We start from the raw sequence: 15,845 nt of genomic DNA, 5'->3' as shown, positions 1-15,845 counted from the left end.
TTCATCAGAGAAAACAATTAACTTTGTTTGCTTCTTACAAACATGATATTTAAGGATAATCTATATTCTCACAACTATTTGCAAAAATAGGAGAACTGTTTGATTCCATGTCTAATATATCTGCTGTGCAAAGTAAAATTAAATCTAGGAATTAATTAATTACACATATTAATAAAGTTTCCCTTCACATGTAATTATACCGAAACAAGGAAATAGATATTGTTTACAACATTTTTAAGGAAAGGTTAAAATGGACAACTACTTTTTATATGGACTCATATGAATGTTTTTTTTTATCCATTGGGAATGTGAATACATAGTTTATGTTTGTTAATATTTTGTTTTTTTGGTATTCACAAAAGGTTTAAGTGATTTCACTGTGGAGGACATTATTTGAATGTGAGATATATTTAATATACAGTGTAATATCATATTCATGAGAATGGCATGGTAAGGCAGTGATAGTAGTTTAGATTAAATAAATAAGTGCAGCTTTTGCACTAGCTATAGATCGAAATGGACGAAATTCTGTGAGACTATGGAAGAGACAATCGACAATGGAAGAGGAGAACCATCGTTCAAGGAGAAGTGCAGGTTCCGGAAGTAAAGTTGTTTGTAATACGGACTGTGATTCAGGATGACTTAACTGAAGGATAACAATAATTTCATGAAAATTATTTTCATTCTGAACTATAAGAACTTTTTACAAAGTGTCTCAATCTTTTTAAATTTGCCTTTGGTTCCATTACTGAAAGTCTGCAGTTTTCCAAGAGCCTGCCAACGACTGTGGTGTTTATTGCTTATTCAAGTCACACCTTCGTTTCACACTGTATGGACTAAAGTACGATTGTTCTGTATCAGGGTAACTGCAAAGTGACCAGGGCCCTTAAAAATGGCATTGATAATACATATACTGGTGCAATTCCCTGATTCTATACAGATGATTCGTGATTGATCAACTATGGAAGTCAAGGCTTACATCTGCCAGACCCAACTGGACCAAAGGGTCGTAGGAAGCCACTGCATAGACACATCTGGCATCAATCACAGGAGGAATGTTTGCCATATATTGTGTTACAAAAGAAATGAAATGACTGTAACTTTGTGACTTCCAGAACAGAGTACTTAGCTCTTAATTTTCAATTTTTGATGTTTGTGGACACATTTTATTGCAAGATCGTGAAAGGTGTGATAAAGAATTCAATGTCGACTACAACTAAACACAGTGATATGCGTAAAGGCTGTAATGAAAGATTTTTAAATCCACATCAGGAGGACATGTCTGAATAACTAGAGAATGGAACCAACTTTAGAATATAGATAGGATATTTTTAATTCTGGTGAACTATCACTACTTACCATCTCATTACATGATATTAAATCAATTATGTTATGTTATTTGCATCAGACATTTGAAAATATGAAAACATTTCTGGATGTCTTTTGGGATGTAGTTTGAAGGACTATGGGATAATATGTTCTTGGCAAGTCAAATGTGCAAAGGGGGATTTGTTAAATATTGGGTATTGGAAAAATGGTTATATTCCAGTATTGATTAAGTTTGAATATGTTTCATTTGTGCACTCATGACTTGTCATTCACACATCCTTCACACATTGGTTCCCATACTCTATTTATTCCCTAAATCAAATGGATTAGGTTACAGGAAACGTATGGAATGTCTTATGGGTAGGCTGGGGGAGGTGTATCTCACAGATTTTGAATAAATTCCTGAACAAAGAGAAGTTCGCTCTCACACTGGACACAGACACACACACAGACACACACTGACTCTCACATAATACAGACATACACAAAACTTTTATACAACATATTGATACATACATATTATTTTGGTAGGCTGTCAATAGAGCATTTGACTGGCTAGGTATCTGTTAATTTGTATGTATTTTCTGTAACACATTTTCTACACATTAAATATATTTAAATATCACCTTGGTGAGTTGTGTTTATCGACCATAGAACTTATACAAATTATTAATAAGACAATAGTTTCTAACAGCCTACATCACTTTATACCATACATCATCCTTCTGCTTCTTGTAATTTTGCCAATACTTATGTCCTGTCCCATGGGATGCGCAGATGGTTGCAGATTAGGTTATAATATTTGTTCTTTCACACCAACTGTGTGCTTTACACAGGTCTTCTTATTTATACCCATTAGGGGCACTAAAATTAAATCATGGAAGAGGACTGTGCAGACCCCCTACTAATATCCAAGCTATTTATTGTAGTACATACTGTCGCTAGACTGGGGCTACACAATACAAGATGATGTCATAGTGTGATGCAGTCACATTTCTTATGTATCCAAGCAGAGGTGGTAAAATCTACTACCTGAGATTTCAGAACGACGGTTAATTTTCCCACTTATTAAGCTTGTCATTTGAAACCATTTGTTTCCGGTGAAATTGTCCGACGCGTCTCCTTGATAACTCTTGTCCTGCTCACTGAAGAGGAAGAGATCTATGGCCAGTCTCTCAATGCTTGGCTGCTTCAGCAGGATATTGTTCTTGGCCTCCAAACTAGTGTTCTCCAGATCATCTATCACTACAATGATCCGATCTCTTCCTACATATCAGAGCACAAATTATTATTAATAGTATCATTTTTAATTGACAACAAGCACAATTTATTGTACAGTATGGAACAGAAGGCACAATGTGTTCTAACGTAGCAAAGTGAGTAATAATGTTGCCCTTGATTTTTGGAAAATTGGTTACACCTTGTGTACTAAAATATCGAGAAGGTCCTTAGATTCCCATTTTTATAGGACCTTTAAAGAACATGCAAGTTTCTGATGGAACACTAGCACTAGATAAAGGCTGTTGGGCCAATTCCACTGATGGAAGATGTGGTCCTGTAAACAGTACAAGTCCAGTGATGTATAAGACAACTACAACAAGACTTGAATGGGTCATGTCTAAGGCAACTGAACTTATTGTGTTTTCAAGAAAACTCCAGTTGCCTTAGACTTAACCCAACTAGATACCTTATATCATGACCTGGATGAATGAGAAACTCCATTGACATGAACTTTACTGAATTTTCCCAGGAATATGAAGATATTTAAAAAGGTGGATCTTTATTCTAATCTTTGTCAAAAGTCACAATGATCAAGAAGATTATGTCAAATACCTAGACATCTGGACAAATCGGCCAGTTCTCTGTAATAGAGAGCGTCTGTCACGTTGGTTACATTTATCCTTCCCCTGTTCTTGGAATGGTGCAAGATGGCAAATGTGCACTTATAGGCCTCATCCATAACGTCTATATAGTTGGTGTTGGAGATATGTACAGTTCGGACATCCTTCACCCCAGGTATGGTCAGGAGGAAATTGATCAGCCAACCAAACGCATCCTGAGCTTCTCGTGAAAAGATGCCGACCACATGCTTCTTTGCCACCATTATTCTGCCGGAGGGAAGGGCTACTGAATCAGACCAAACATTGCAAGGTGTCAGTCACAACATCAATTGGAAATATTCCGAAAATTCCTTAATACTTGAACTGAAGAATGCATGAATATAACATTTTTAACCAAATCAGTTGCACTGCATGCTTATACAGCTGTATAACTGTTTGGGGGAGTTTTATGCATCATATAAACCCCACTCCCACATATATAAACAAGATTGTGACTGCAGTACTTAGTTTCATTGTTTTGGTGCAAAGACTTTCTTATACCAACCAGCCATTACCTCCTTTACCCTATACAATTTACAATGTAACCCATTGCCATGCCACTTTTACCCATTCTCACTTCTGACCACCTTATCTGCTAACTCCCAACACTCACTCTTCATGTCTGTTAAACAGTTTAGAACAGCGGCCCCCAAGCTTTTTTGGCCCAGGACAGGTATTTCGCTGCAGGATGTCCTAAAATGTGTTCCGTACAGGAGGGGGAGGGGTGCCTGCCATGTGCTGGGGTAGATTACGTATAGGCTAGTGTAAATCATGTATTAGCTAGGGTAGATTATGTATAGCCTAGTGTAAATCATGTATTAGCTAGGGTAGATTACGTATAGGCTAGTGTAAGTCATATATTAGCTAGGGTAGATTACGTATAGGCTAGTGTAAATCATGTATTAGCTAGGGTAGATTATGTATAGCCTAGTGTAAATCATGTATTAGCTAGGGTAGATTACATATAGGCTAGTGTAACTCATGTATTAGCTAGGATAGATTATGTATAGGCTAGTGTAACTCATGTATTAGCTAGGGTAGATTACGTATAGGCTAGTGTAAATCATGTATTAGCTAGGGTAGATTACATATAGGCTAGTGTAACTCATGTATTAGCTAGGATAGATTATGTATAGCCTAGTGTAAGTCATGTATTAGCTAGGGTAGATTACATATAGGCTACTGTAAATCATGTATTAGCTAGGGTAGATTACGTATAGGCAGGTGTAAGTCATGTATTAGCTAGGGTAGATTACGTATAGGCTAGTGTAAATCATGTATTAGCTAGGGTAGATTACGTATAGGCTAGTGTAACTCATGTATTAGCTAGGGTAGATTATGTATAGGCTAGTGTAAATCATGTATTAGCTAGGGTAGATTACATATAGGCTAGTGTAACTCATGTATTAGCTAGGGTAGATTACGTATAGGCTAGTGTAAGTCATATATTAGCTAGGGTAGATTACGTATAGGCTAGTGTAAATCTTGTATTAGCTAGGGTAGATTATGTATAGCCTAGTGTAAATCATGTATTAGCTAGGGTAGATTACGTATAGGCTAGTGTAAATCATGTATTAGCTAGGGTAGATTATGTATAGGCTAGTGTAAATCATGTATTAGCTAGGGTAGATTACGTATAGGCTAGTGTAACTCATGTATTAGCTAGGGTAGATTACGTATAGGCTAGTGTAAATCTTGTATTAGCTAGGGTAGATTATGTATAGCCTAGTGTAACTCATGTATTAGCTAGGGTAGATTACGTATAGGCTAGTGTAAGTCTTGTATTAGCTAGGGTAGATTATGTATAGCCTAGTGTAAATCATGTATTAGCTAGGGTAGATTACGTATAGGCTAGTGTAACTCATGTATTAGCTAGGGTAGATTACGTATAGGCTAGTGTAAATCATGTATTAGCTAGGGTAGATTATGTATAGGCAGGTGTAAATCATGTATTAGCTAGGGTAGATTATGTATAGCCTAGTGTAAATCATGTATTAGCTAGGGTAGATTATGTATAGGCTAGTGTAAATCATGTATTAGCTAGGGTAGATTACGTATAGGCAGGTGTAAATCATGTATTAGCTAGGGTAGATTATGTATAGCCTAGTGTAAATCATGTATTAGCTAGGGTAATTACGTATAGGCAGGTGTAAATCATGTATTAGCTAGGGTAGATTATGTATAGGCTAGTGTAAATCATGTATTAGCTAGGGTAGATTATGTATAGGCTAGTGTAAATCATGTATTAGCTAGGGTAGATTACGTATAGGCAGGTGTAAGTCATGTATTAGATAGGGTAGATTACGTATAGGCAGGTGTAAGTCATGTATTAGATAGGGTAGATTACGTATAGGCTAGTGTAAATCATGTATTAGCTAGGGTAGATTATGTATAGGCTAGTGTAAATCATGTATTAGCTAGGGTAGATTACGTATAGGCTAGTGTAAATCATGTATTAGCTAGGGTAGATTACGTATAGGCTAGTGTAACTCATGTATTAGCTAGGATAGATTATGTATAGCCTAGTGTAAATCATGTATTAGCTAGGGTAGATTATGTATAGGCTAGTGTAAATCATGTATTAGCTAGGGTAGATTACGTATAGGCTAGTGTAAATCATGTATTAGCTAGGGTAGATTACGTATAGGCTAGTGTAACTCATGTATTAGCTAGGATAGATTATGTATAGCCTAGTGTAAATCATGTATTAGCTAGGGTAGATTACGTATAGGCTAGTGTAACTCATGTATTAGCTAGGATAGATTATGTATAGCCTAGTGTAAATCATGTATTAGCTAGGGTAGATTACGTATAGGCAGGTGTAAGTCATGTATTAGCTAGGGTAGATTACATATAGGCTAGTGTAAATCATGTATTAGCTAGGGTAGATTATGTATAGGCTAGTGTAAATCATGTATTAGCTAGGGTAGATTACGTATAGGCTAGTGTAAATCATGTATTAGCTAGGGTAGATTATGTATAGCCTAGTGTAACTCATGTATTAGCTAGGGTAGATTACGTATATTTTAGTGTAAATCATGTATTAGCTAGGGTAGATTACGTATAGGCTAGTGTAAATCATGTATTAGCTAGGGTAGATTACGTATAGCCTAGTGTAAATCTGTCTCTCTAAAAACGGGCCAGTTGGGTGGTATCACCATGCAGCATGTACAGTTTATAAATGTTCCAGCTCCAAAGATTAAAATCATTACCAACTAACATGTAGCATGTATAGTTTATACATGTCCAGCTCCAAAGATTAAAATCATTACCAACTAACCATGCAGCATGTATAGTTTATAAATGTCCATCTCCAAAGATAGGAATCATAACTGACTAACCATGCAGCATGTATAAATTATAAATGTCCAGCTCCAAATCATTACCAACTAACCATGCAGCATGTATAGTTTATAAATTTCCAGCTTCGAAGATTGAAATCATTACCGACTAACCATGCAGCATGTATATTTAATAAATGTCCAGCTTCGAAGATTGAAATCATTACTGACTAACCATGCTGCATGTATAGTTTATAAATGTCCAGCTCCAAAAATAGAAATCATTAACAACTAACCATGCAGCATGTATAGTTTAAAAATGTCCAGCTCCAAAGATAGAAATCATTAACAACTAACCATGCAGCATGCATATTTTATGATTGTCCAGTTTCAAAGATGTAAGCTTGTATATTTTATAAATGCCCGGCTACAATGATGGAAATGAATTCTAACTTGCCATGCAGGGTGGATATTTTGCAAACGTCTACCTTAAAAAATGGACATGGTTATGAACGAGCCATGCAGCGTGTACAGTTTATAAATGTCTAGTTGCAAAGAGTTGAAACTGATTCCTTCAAACCCCTTTAAACAAGTCTTAGATATAAAAAGCCATGTGTCTGTGGAATATCTCCTTAATGAGTACTTGATTAGTAGCAAGTTAGCCTTGTTGAGGAAGCCAAGACTATTGGACTGTGCAGACCCCCTACTAATATCCAAGCTATTTATTGTAGTACATACTGTCGCTAGACTGGGGCTACACAATACAAGATGATGTCATAGTGTGATGCAGTCACATTTCTTATGTATCCAAGCAGAGGTGGTAAAATCTACTACCTGAGGTTTCAGAACGACGGTTAATTTTCCCACTTATTAAGCTTGTCATTTGAAACCATTTGTTTCCGGTGAGATTGTCCGACGCTTCTCCTTGATAACTCTTGTCCTGCTCACTGAAGAGGAAGAGATCTATGGCCAGTCTCTCAATGCTCGGCTGCTTCAGCAGGATATTGTTCTTGGCCTCCAAACTAGTGTTCTCCAGATCATCTATAACTACAATGATCCCATCTCTTCCTACATATCAGAGCACAAATTATTATTAATAGTATAATTTTTAATTGACAACAAGAACAATTTATTATCCAGTAAGGAACAGAAGGCACAATGTGTTCTAACGTAGCAAAGTGAGTAATAATGTTGCCCTTGATTTTTGGAAAATTGATTACACCTTGTGTACTAAAATATTGAGAAGGTCCTTAGTTTCCCATTTTTATAGGACCTTTAAAGAACATGCAAGTTTCTGATGGAACACTAGCACTAGATAAAGGCTGTTGGGCCAATTCCACTGGTGGAAGATGTGGTCCTGTAAACAGTACAAGTCCAGTGATGTATAAGACAACTACAACAAGACTTGAATGGGTCATGTCTAAGGCAACTGAACTTTTTGAGTTTTCAAGAAAACTCCAGTTGCCATAGACTTAACCCAACTAGATACCTTATATCATGACCTGGATGAATGAGAAACTCCATCGACATGAATTTTCACAGGAATATGAAGATATTTAAAAAGGTGGATCTTTATTCTAATCTTTGTCACAAGTCACAATGATCAAGAAGATTATGTCAAATACCTAGACACCTGGACAAATCGGCCAGTTCTCTGTCATAGAGAGCGTCTGTCACGTCAGTTACATTTATCCTTCCCCTGTTCTTGGAATGGTACAAGATGGCAAATGTGCACTTATAGGCCTCATCCATAACGTCTATATAGTTGGTGTTGGAGATATGTACAGTTCGGACATCCTTCACCCCAGGTATGGTCAGGAGGAAATTGACCAGCCAACCAAACGCATCCTGAGCTTCTCGTGAAAAGATGCCGACCACATGCTTCTTTGCCACCATTATTCTGCCGGAGGGAAGGGCTACTGAATCAGACCAAACATTGCAAGGTGTCAGTCACAACATCAATTGGAAATATTCCGAAAATTCCTTAATACTGTAGAATGCATGAATATAACATTTTTAACCAAATCCGATGCGTTGCATGCTTAAACAGCTGTATAACTGTTTGGGGGAGTTTTATGCATCATATAAACCCCACTCCCACATATTTAAACAAGATTGTGACTGCAGTACTTAGTTTCATTGTTTTGGTGCAAAGACTTTCTTATACCAACCAGCCATTACCTCCTTTACCCTATACAATTTACAATGTAACCCATTGCCATGCCACTTTTACCCATTCTCACTTCTGACCACCTTATCTGCTAACTCCCAACACTCACTGTCCATGTCTGTTAAACAGTTTAGAACAGCGGCCCCCAAGCTTTTTTGGCCCAGGACAGGTATTTCGCTGCAGGATGTCCTAAAATGTGTTCCGTACAGGAGGGGGAGGGGTGCCTGCCATGTGCTGGGGAAATGTTTACTGCACAGGGACAGAGGCTCAACATACATATTTGGGATGCCAGGAAGCATGCTGGTGGAAGAGACAACTTTTTCACAAAAAGGGGGGTGAGATGTGCAGAACGCATTTTAGGACATCATCAGGAGATAGGGTTGCCACCTGGCTGGTATTTTACCGGCCTGGCCAGTAAAAATTATGGTTGATCCCAATGTTATTAATAGGGGAAAAAGGCAAATATATAGGAAGGCCGGTATTTATTTCCAGAAAAGGTGGCAACCCTATCAGGAGAACACATGCTCCTGCATGCGCTCTCGTAAAGAAAAATAATGTAGACTCATCTCTTATCTACTCACTTATACGAAAAAACTGCAGTCACACCTCCGTGCTACCCCTCGTGGCTCATTCCTCAGCCCTCCCTCCTCAGTCCTTCCTCCTCAGCTCTTAGACCCCCTCCTCAGCTTTCATCCCTCCCTCCTCAGCTCTCATCCCTCCCTCCTCAGCTCTCATCCCTCACTCCTCAGCTCTCAGCCCCCCTCCTCAGCTTTCAGCCCTCCCTCCTCAGCTCTCAGCCCTCCCTCCTCGGCTCTCAGCCCTCCCTCCTCGGCTCTCAGCCCTCCCTCCTCAGTACTAGTGCTGCTACAGCAGAATTCTGCACTGAAATCCATTTCTCAAAAGAGCAAACAGATTTTGTTATATTCAATTTTGAAATCTGACATGGGGCTAGACATATTGTCAATTTCCCAGCTGCCCCAAGTCATGTGACTTGTACTCTCATAAACTTCAATCACTCTTTACTGCTGTACTGCAAGTTGGAGTGATATCACCCCCTCCCTTTTCCAACCCCAACAGCCAAACAAAAGAACAATGGGAAGGTAACCAGATAACAGCTCCCTAACACAAGATAACAGCTGCCTGGTAGATCTAAGAACAACACTCAATAGTAAAATCCCATGTCTCACTGAGACACATTCAGTTACATTGAGAAGGAAAAACAGCAGCCTGCCAGAAAGCATTTCTCTCCTAAAGTGCAGGCACAAGTCACATGACCAGGGGCAGCTGGGAAATTGACAAAATGTCTAGCCCCATGTCAGATTTCAAAATTGAATATAAAAAGATCTGTTTGCTCTTTTGAGAAATGGATTTCAGTGCAGAATTCTGGTGGAGTAGCACTATTAACTGATGCGTTTTGAAAAAAAACAAACATGTTTTCCAATCACAGTATCCCTTTAACCTTTGCCTTTACAATTGTGAAATCAACCAATGACAATTCAAATGATGTGACTGCTTAACAGGTATAAAATGAGCTTTTACAATGGCATTTTTACTTTTTGTTATGGAAAATGGTTTTTCTAACACAATGAGAGCATAAGATTTGTACATTGAAGGTGAACAACCCCTTTAAGAAGGCAGTAATGGATGAAGCCAAAACATACCGTGTGTCAACATTCATATGAGAGGAGGCTGCCATTTTGGGAGGTTGTATTTGGACGGACAATTATATTTCTTTACAGACCACTATACTTATAGCAACCCCACTGGGTATATACAAGTAATGCTTGTCTTTTGCTTGCTATGGTAAAAATGCACAATAAGGCAGCCCCAGGGCACTAATGGGCAGGTCCTGATCCAGTCATCATTGGGGTGGGTTGAATTGAGATGACCAAATACTCAGCCATCAGGAGAATGATCAGATCATATGGGGTTAGCAGTGAAATAAAAAGAGCTACAGAAATTATACACAAACATTGCAGGTAACACTGTGCTCCAGGCATTTAGGAAAGGGAGGTATGGGCTAGGGTAGGTCATGTATAGGCTAGTGGAAGTCATTTATGGATGGGTGTAATTCATTTACTATCTATTGCATGTCTAAACTAACATAAGTCATGTATTAGCTAGGGTAGATTACGTATAGGCTAGTGTAACTCATGTATTAGCTAGGATAGATTATGTATAGGCTAGTGTAAATCATGTATTAGCTAGGGTAAATTACGTATAGGCTAGTGTAAGTCATGTATTAGCTAGGGTAGATTACGTATAGGCTAGTGAAACTCATGCATTAGCTAGGGTAGATTACGTATAGGCAGGTGTAAGTCATGTATTAGCTAGGGTAGATTACGTATAGGCTAGTGTAAATAATGTATTAGCTAGGGTAGATTACGTATAGGCTAGTGTAACTCATGTATAGCAGGGTAGATTACGTTAGGCTAGGTAACCATTACAGGGTAGATTACTTAGGCTAGTGAAACTCATGATTAGCTAGGATAGATTACGGTATAGGCTAGTGTAAGTCATGTATTAGCTAGGGTAGATTACGTATAGGGTAGTGTAACTCATGTATTAGCTAGGGTAGATTACGTATAGGCCTAGTGAAACTCATGTATTAGCTAGGGTAGATTACGTATAGCCTAGTGAACTCATGTATTAGCTTAGGATAGATTATGTATAGCCCTAGTGTAAGTCATGTATTAGCTAGGGTAGATTACGTATAGGCTAGTGTAACTCATGTATTAGCTAGGGTAGATTACGTATAGGCCTAGTGTAAGTCATGTATTAGCTAGGATAGATTACGTATAGGCTAGTGTAAGTCATGTATTAGCTAGGGTAGATTACGTATAGGCTAGTGTAACTCATGTGTTAGCTAGGGTAGATTACGTAAAGGCTAGTGTAACTCATGTATTAGCTAGGGTAGATTATGTATAGGCTAGTGTAAGTCATTTATAAAATAGGATAGGTTATGTACAGGCTAGTGTAAGTTTGGCTGCATTGGGTAAGAACATAATAACTTTTTTCCAGAATCATATGATATTTCAGGATTTCCCCCCCAAAAATCCAAATGTTTTGGATTTTTGCCTAAAAAGTCAGCTTTTTGGACAAATTCCATCACAGACCACAGATACTTTCAAATAGGATAGGGACCTCTCCCATTGACCCATATACAGTTAGGCCCATAAATCTTTGGACAGAGACAACTTTTTTTCTAATTTTGGTTCTGTACATGACCACAATGAATTTTAAATGAAACAACTCAGATGCAGTTGAACTGCAGACTTTCAGCTTTAATTCAGTGGGTTGAACAAAAAGATTGCATAAAAATGTGAGGAACTAAAGCCTTTTTTTTAACACAATCACTTCATTTCAGGGGCTCAAAAGTAATTGGACAATTGACTCAAAGGTTATTTCATGGGCAGGTGGGGGCAATTCCTTGGTTATGTCATTATCAATGAAGCAGATAAAAGCCATGGAGTTGATTTGAGGGGGGGGGGTGTTTGTATGTGGAACAGACAACATGAGGACAAAGGAGCTCTCCATGCAGGTGAAACAAGCCATCCTTAAGCTGCAAAAACAGAAAAAACCCATCTGAGAAATTGCTACAATATTAGGAGTGGCAAAATCTACAGTTTGGTACATCCTGAGAAAGAAAGAAATCACTGGTGAACTCAGCAACACAAAAAGACCTGGACATCCATGGAAGACAACAGTGGTGGATGATCTCAGGATGATTTCCATAGTGAAGAGAAACCCCTTCACAACAGCCAAACAAGTGAACAACACTCTCCAGGAGGTAGAGTATCCATATCCAAGTCTACCATAAAGAGAAGACTGCATGAAAGTAAATACAGAGGGGGCACTGCAAGGAACAAGCCTCTCATAAGCATCAAAAATAGAAAGGCTACATTGGACTTTACAAAAAAAAAAAAAAAATTCTAAAAAAGCCAGCACAGTTTTGGAAAAACATTCTTCGGACAGATGAAACCAAGATCAACCTCTCAACCTCTAGCAGAATGATGGTAAGAAAAAAGTCTGGAGAAGGCGTGGAAGAGCTCATGATCCAAAGCATAGCACATGATGTATAAAACATTTGGGAGGCAGTGTGATGGCTTGGGTGTGCATGGCTGCCAGTGTGGAGGACAGGTGTCTGTGCTACTTTATTATCTTCTAGATAAAAAGTCTATTTTACTGTTATGCTGTGTGTTATCACTTATTTCCTTGCCCAGCTATTTGCAAAACATATATCATATATCGCTATAAGCTAGGAAGCAACAAATAGGAACCTCTTCAAAGAAACAGGCTCATGCTAAGAAGGCATCACAGTGGTTTGTGGGCAAGCCACTCTGCACCTGTTTCCTGAAGATGACTGCAGAAGCATTCCGAATAAGGACATATTATGATTTCTGTTATGACTATTGGTTATGCTGCTAAAAATCTGATATCCGGAGCTGCCAGCCTACACCCCACTTAACCCATATAATTCTCTGTGCCTTAGAATAAAGCAGAAGAAGCATTTTGTATACTGAACAGTCTGTGTCAGTGTCATTCTTCCGGTCTAGACCTTTGCACAAACTAATTAGGACGGGGATAGATAATCTCAGGACGAATTACGTCCCTAACACCAGTGGCACTGGGACACTAGTGTTTATCCATCATGTGACACAGGACAGAAGCACAAGAATGAATTGTGAGCTCTTCAGAGACACTGTCTGCTCAAATCCAGCTAAATGCACTCACATTGATTGGGCGGTATTTCATAATGACCCAAAACATAGAGCCAAAGCAACCCAGGAGTTTATTAAAGCAAAGAAGTGGAATATTGTTGAATGGCCAAGTCAGTCACCTGATCTGAACCCAATTGAGCTGCATTTCACTTGTTGAAGACTAAACTTGGGACAGAAAGGCCACAAACAAACAGCAAGTGAAAGCGGCTGCAGCAAAGGCCTGGCAGAGCATTAAACAGGAGCAAACCCAGAATCTGGTGATGTCCATGAGTTCAACACTTCAGTCATTGCCAGCAAAGGGTTTTCAACCAACTATTAGAAATGAACATTTTATTTTCAGTTTTTTTAATTTGTCCAATTACTTTTGAGCCCCTGAAATGAAGTGATTGTGTTAAAAAAAGGCTTTAGTTCCTCACATTTTTATGCAATATTTTTGTTCAACCCACTGAAGTAAAGCTGAAAGTCTGCAGTTCAACTGCATCTGAGTTGTTTCATTTAAAATTCATTGTGGTCGTGTACAGAACCAAAATTAGAATCTCTGTCCAAAGATTTATGGGCCTAACTTACAAACACGGTAGGTCTGAGATGCCAGATTTTCGGATTTTTTGCAGACATAGGAAGGCTCTGTGACCGCTATTTGATAGCTGTAAAGTCAGAAGAAGAAGGCAAATAATTAAAAAAACTATACTACTACTATAAGGCCAATTGAAGTTTCTTAGAATGAGCCATTCCATAAGATACTATAAGTTAACTATTCCTTTAAGGCTGTTTTTGCCAAGATACAAGCTGTACACTTGTCTCCATTGTTGGCAGTCAGCAGAAATGGCCTGCGTTGCAGTTGTTTATTGCCATTAAGATTTAGACACAAGAGATTGGGTAACAGGGGACAGAATAATTGCACCCCGGCTTTGGGCTGTATGAGTGGTAGAAGAAGGGAGAATAACAAGTCAAAGGCAAATTGTGCACCTGGAGGTGTGACAGCAATAAGTTTATAAACTTGTTCCCATTAACTGATCTAGCAGTACTGTTGCTCCAGTCAATATCTGGGTGATTAAATCCCCCATTATTAGTGATGGGCGAATTTATTCGCCAGCCGCGAATTCGCCCAATTCGCCGCCAGCGAATAAATTCTCAAAACGCCCGCGAAAAAAACCGGCATAGAAAAAACAGGCGCCGGTGTCAAAAATGAGACGCCGGCGCCATTCTGCGAATTTTTTGCCGTTTCGCGAATTTCGCGCGAAATGAGCTTGGAGGGTTGTATGCAGCCCACGGGCCGTAGTTTGAGGACCGTGGCCCTAAGGAATGGTATTTTGTTTTGGGTTCATAAGGAGGCCAATATGATGCCGCCTCAAGACTAGCCAAGTTGGTGGCAATATGAACAAGGATATGGACTCCGTTTTACTTTGCCAAAAATTCACAAAAATTCTCAGAAATGCATTGAAGTCTATGGGCGACATTTTTTTTTGATTTGAGACATTTTTTTTCTCCCATTGGGCGTCATTTTAGCAGCAAAACTTGGCTTCAAAATTCTCTCATCACTTCACCCTATCAGTAAAATTATTATTTAAACCCGCATGCATTATTATCTTGTACCTGAGCTATGATTTGGGCTTTTCTTCTTTCTCTTTTTCATGATAATGTCCTTCTGCTCTTTCATTTTGTTCTCCATGAACTCATCGGACGTCAGAGCCTGGTAATTTTTCTCCTCGGAGTGGAAAAGGAAGAGCTGTGCGGCCAGTGCCCCAATGCTCGGCTGTTGCTGTAGGATCTTGTTCTTCAGTTCCGGGTCTGGGTCTGTCAGGTCATCGATCACCACAATGACCTTCTCTTTCCCTACAAAACAAAGCTTATTATTATTATCAGTAACAGTGCAGGAAGCCCTGGGTTTAATTCCTCCTGACTCTTGTCTGGTCTTATCGAGGGTTAATTAACCCTCGATATCGAGGGTTAATTAACCCTCGATATTCGACCCTAAGTAAATGGGTCCCAGAGTATGAGGTGTGGGGTGGAAGTCAGACTGGGACCCACAGTAGATGTGACTTCAAGGGCCCCCCTCTCGGCATCCATCCTCCTCCCCTGCCATGTGCCCCCGTACCATTCACCTCCTTCTGAATTTTTCATCTGTGATCAGTGGAGAGGGAAAGGTCCAGGCAGTGGAGCAGACCAGGAGGGAGAGCGGGGGTCCACAGGGCCCATGAAGGGTAGGGGCCCGACACTGAAGGCAAGAGTAGATGGATACATTGGGAGGAGGGTGAGAGAGTGCAGACCATGAATGGCAGGGAGGAAGAGAAGATTGGATAGACATGTTGGAAGAAGGAAGAGAAGACAGAGATAAAAGAAGTTACAGAGGAGGTGGAAAGTGCACAGAGATGTTGGGAGGAGGCGATAAGGGAATAGAGGAAAGGGTTGGGCCATAGGGGCATGTTTACTAACATTGGAGATAAATATCTGGAGAGATTTCTGG

General features: G+C 39.2%; 1 protein-coding gene across 4 annotated transcripts in view; it reads right to left on the bottom strand.

Annotated features, from left to right (window-relative positions):
• Window positions 1–15,845, bottom strand: part of LOC121398348 — a 53,748-nt gene that overhangs the window by 8,638 nt on the left and 29,265 nt on the right. For 3 of the 4 annotated variants that reach the window (XM_041577532.1, XM_041577530.1, XM_041577531.1), the window contains 4 exons: window positions 8,116–8,409; window positions 7,325–7,558; window positions 3,163–3,456; window positions 2,362–2,595 (listed from right to left, as the gene is read on the bottom strand). In XM_041577532.1, the coding sequence (XP_041433466.1) occupies window positions 2,362–2,595; window positions 3,163–3,456; window positions 7,325–7,558; window positions 8,116–8,409 (1,056 nt within the window). The remainder of the gene's footprint in view (window positions 1–2,361; window positions 2,596–3,162; window positions 3,457–7,324; window positions 7,559–8,115; window positions 8,410–15,845) is intronic. The other variant, XM_041577533.1, reaches the window with a different exon arrangement.

This window comes from Xenopus laevis, chromosome 9_10L (assembly GCF_017654675.1).
Source record: "Xenopus laevis strain J_2021 chromosome 9_10L, Xenopus_laevis_v10.1, whole genome shotgun sequence".
NCBI classification, from domain to species: domain Eukaryota; kingdom Metazoa; phylum Chordata; class Amphibia; order Anura; family Pipidae; genus Xenopus; species Xenopus laevis.
This window is presented reverse-complemented; position numbering and strand designations above follow the sequence as displayed.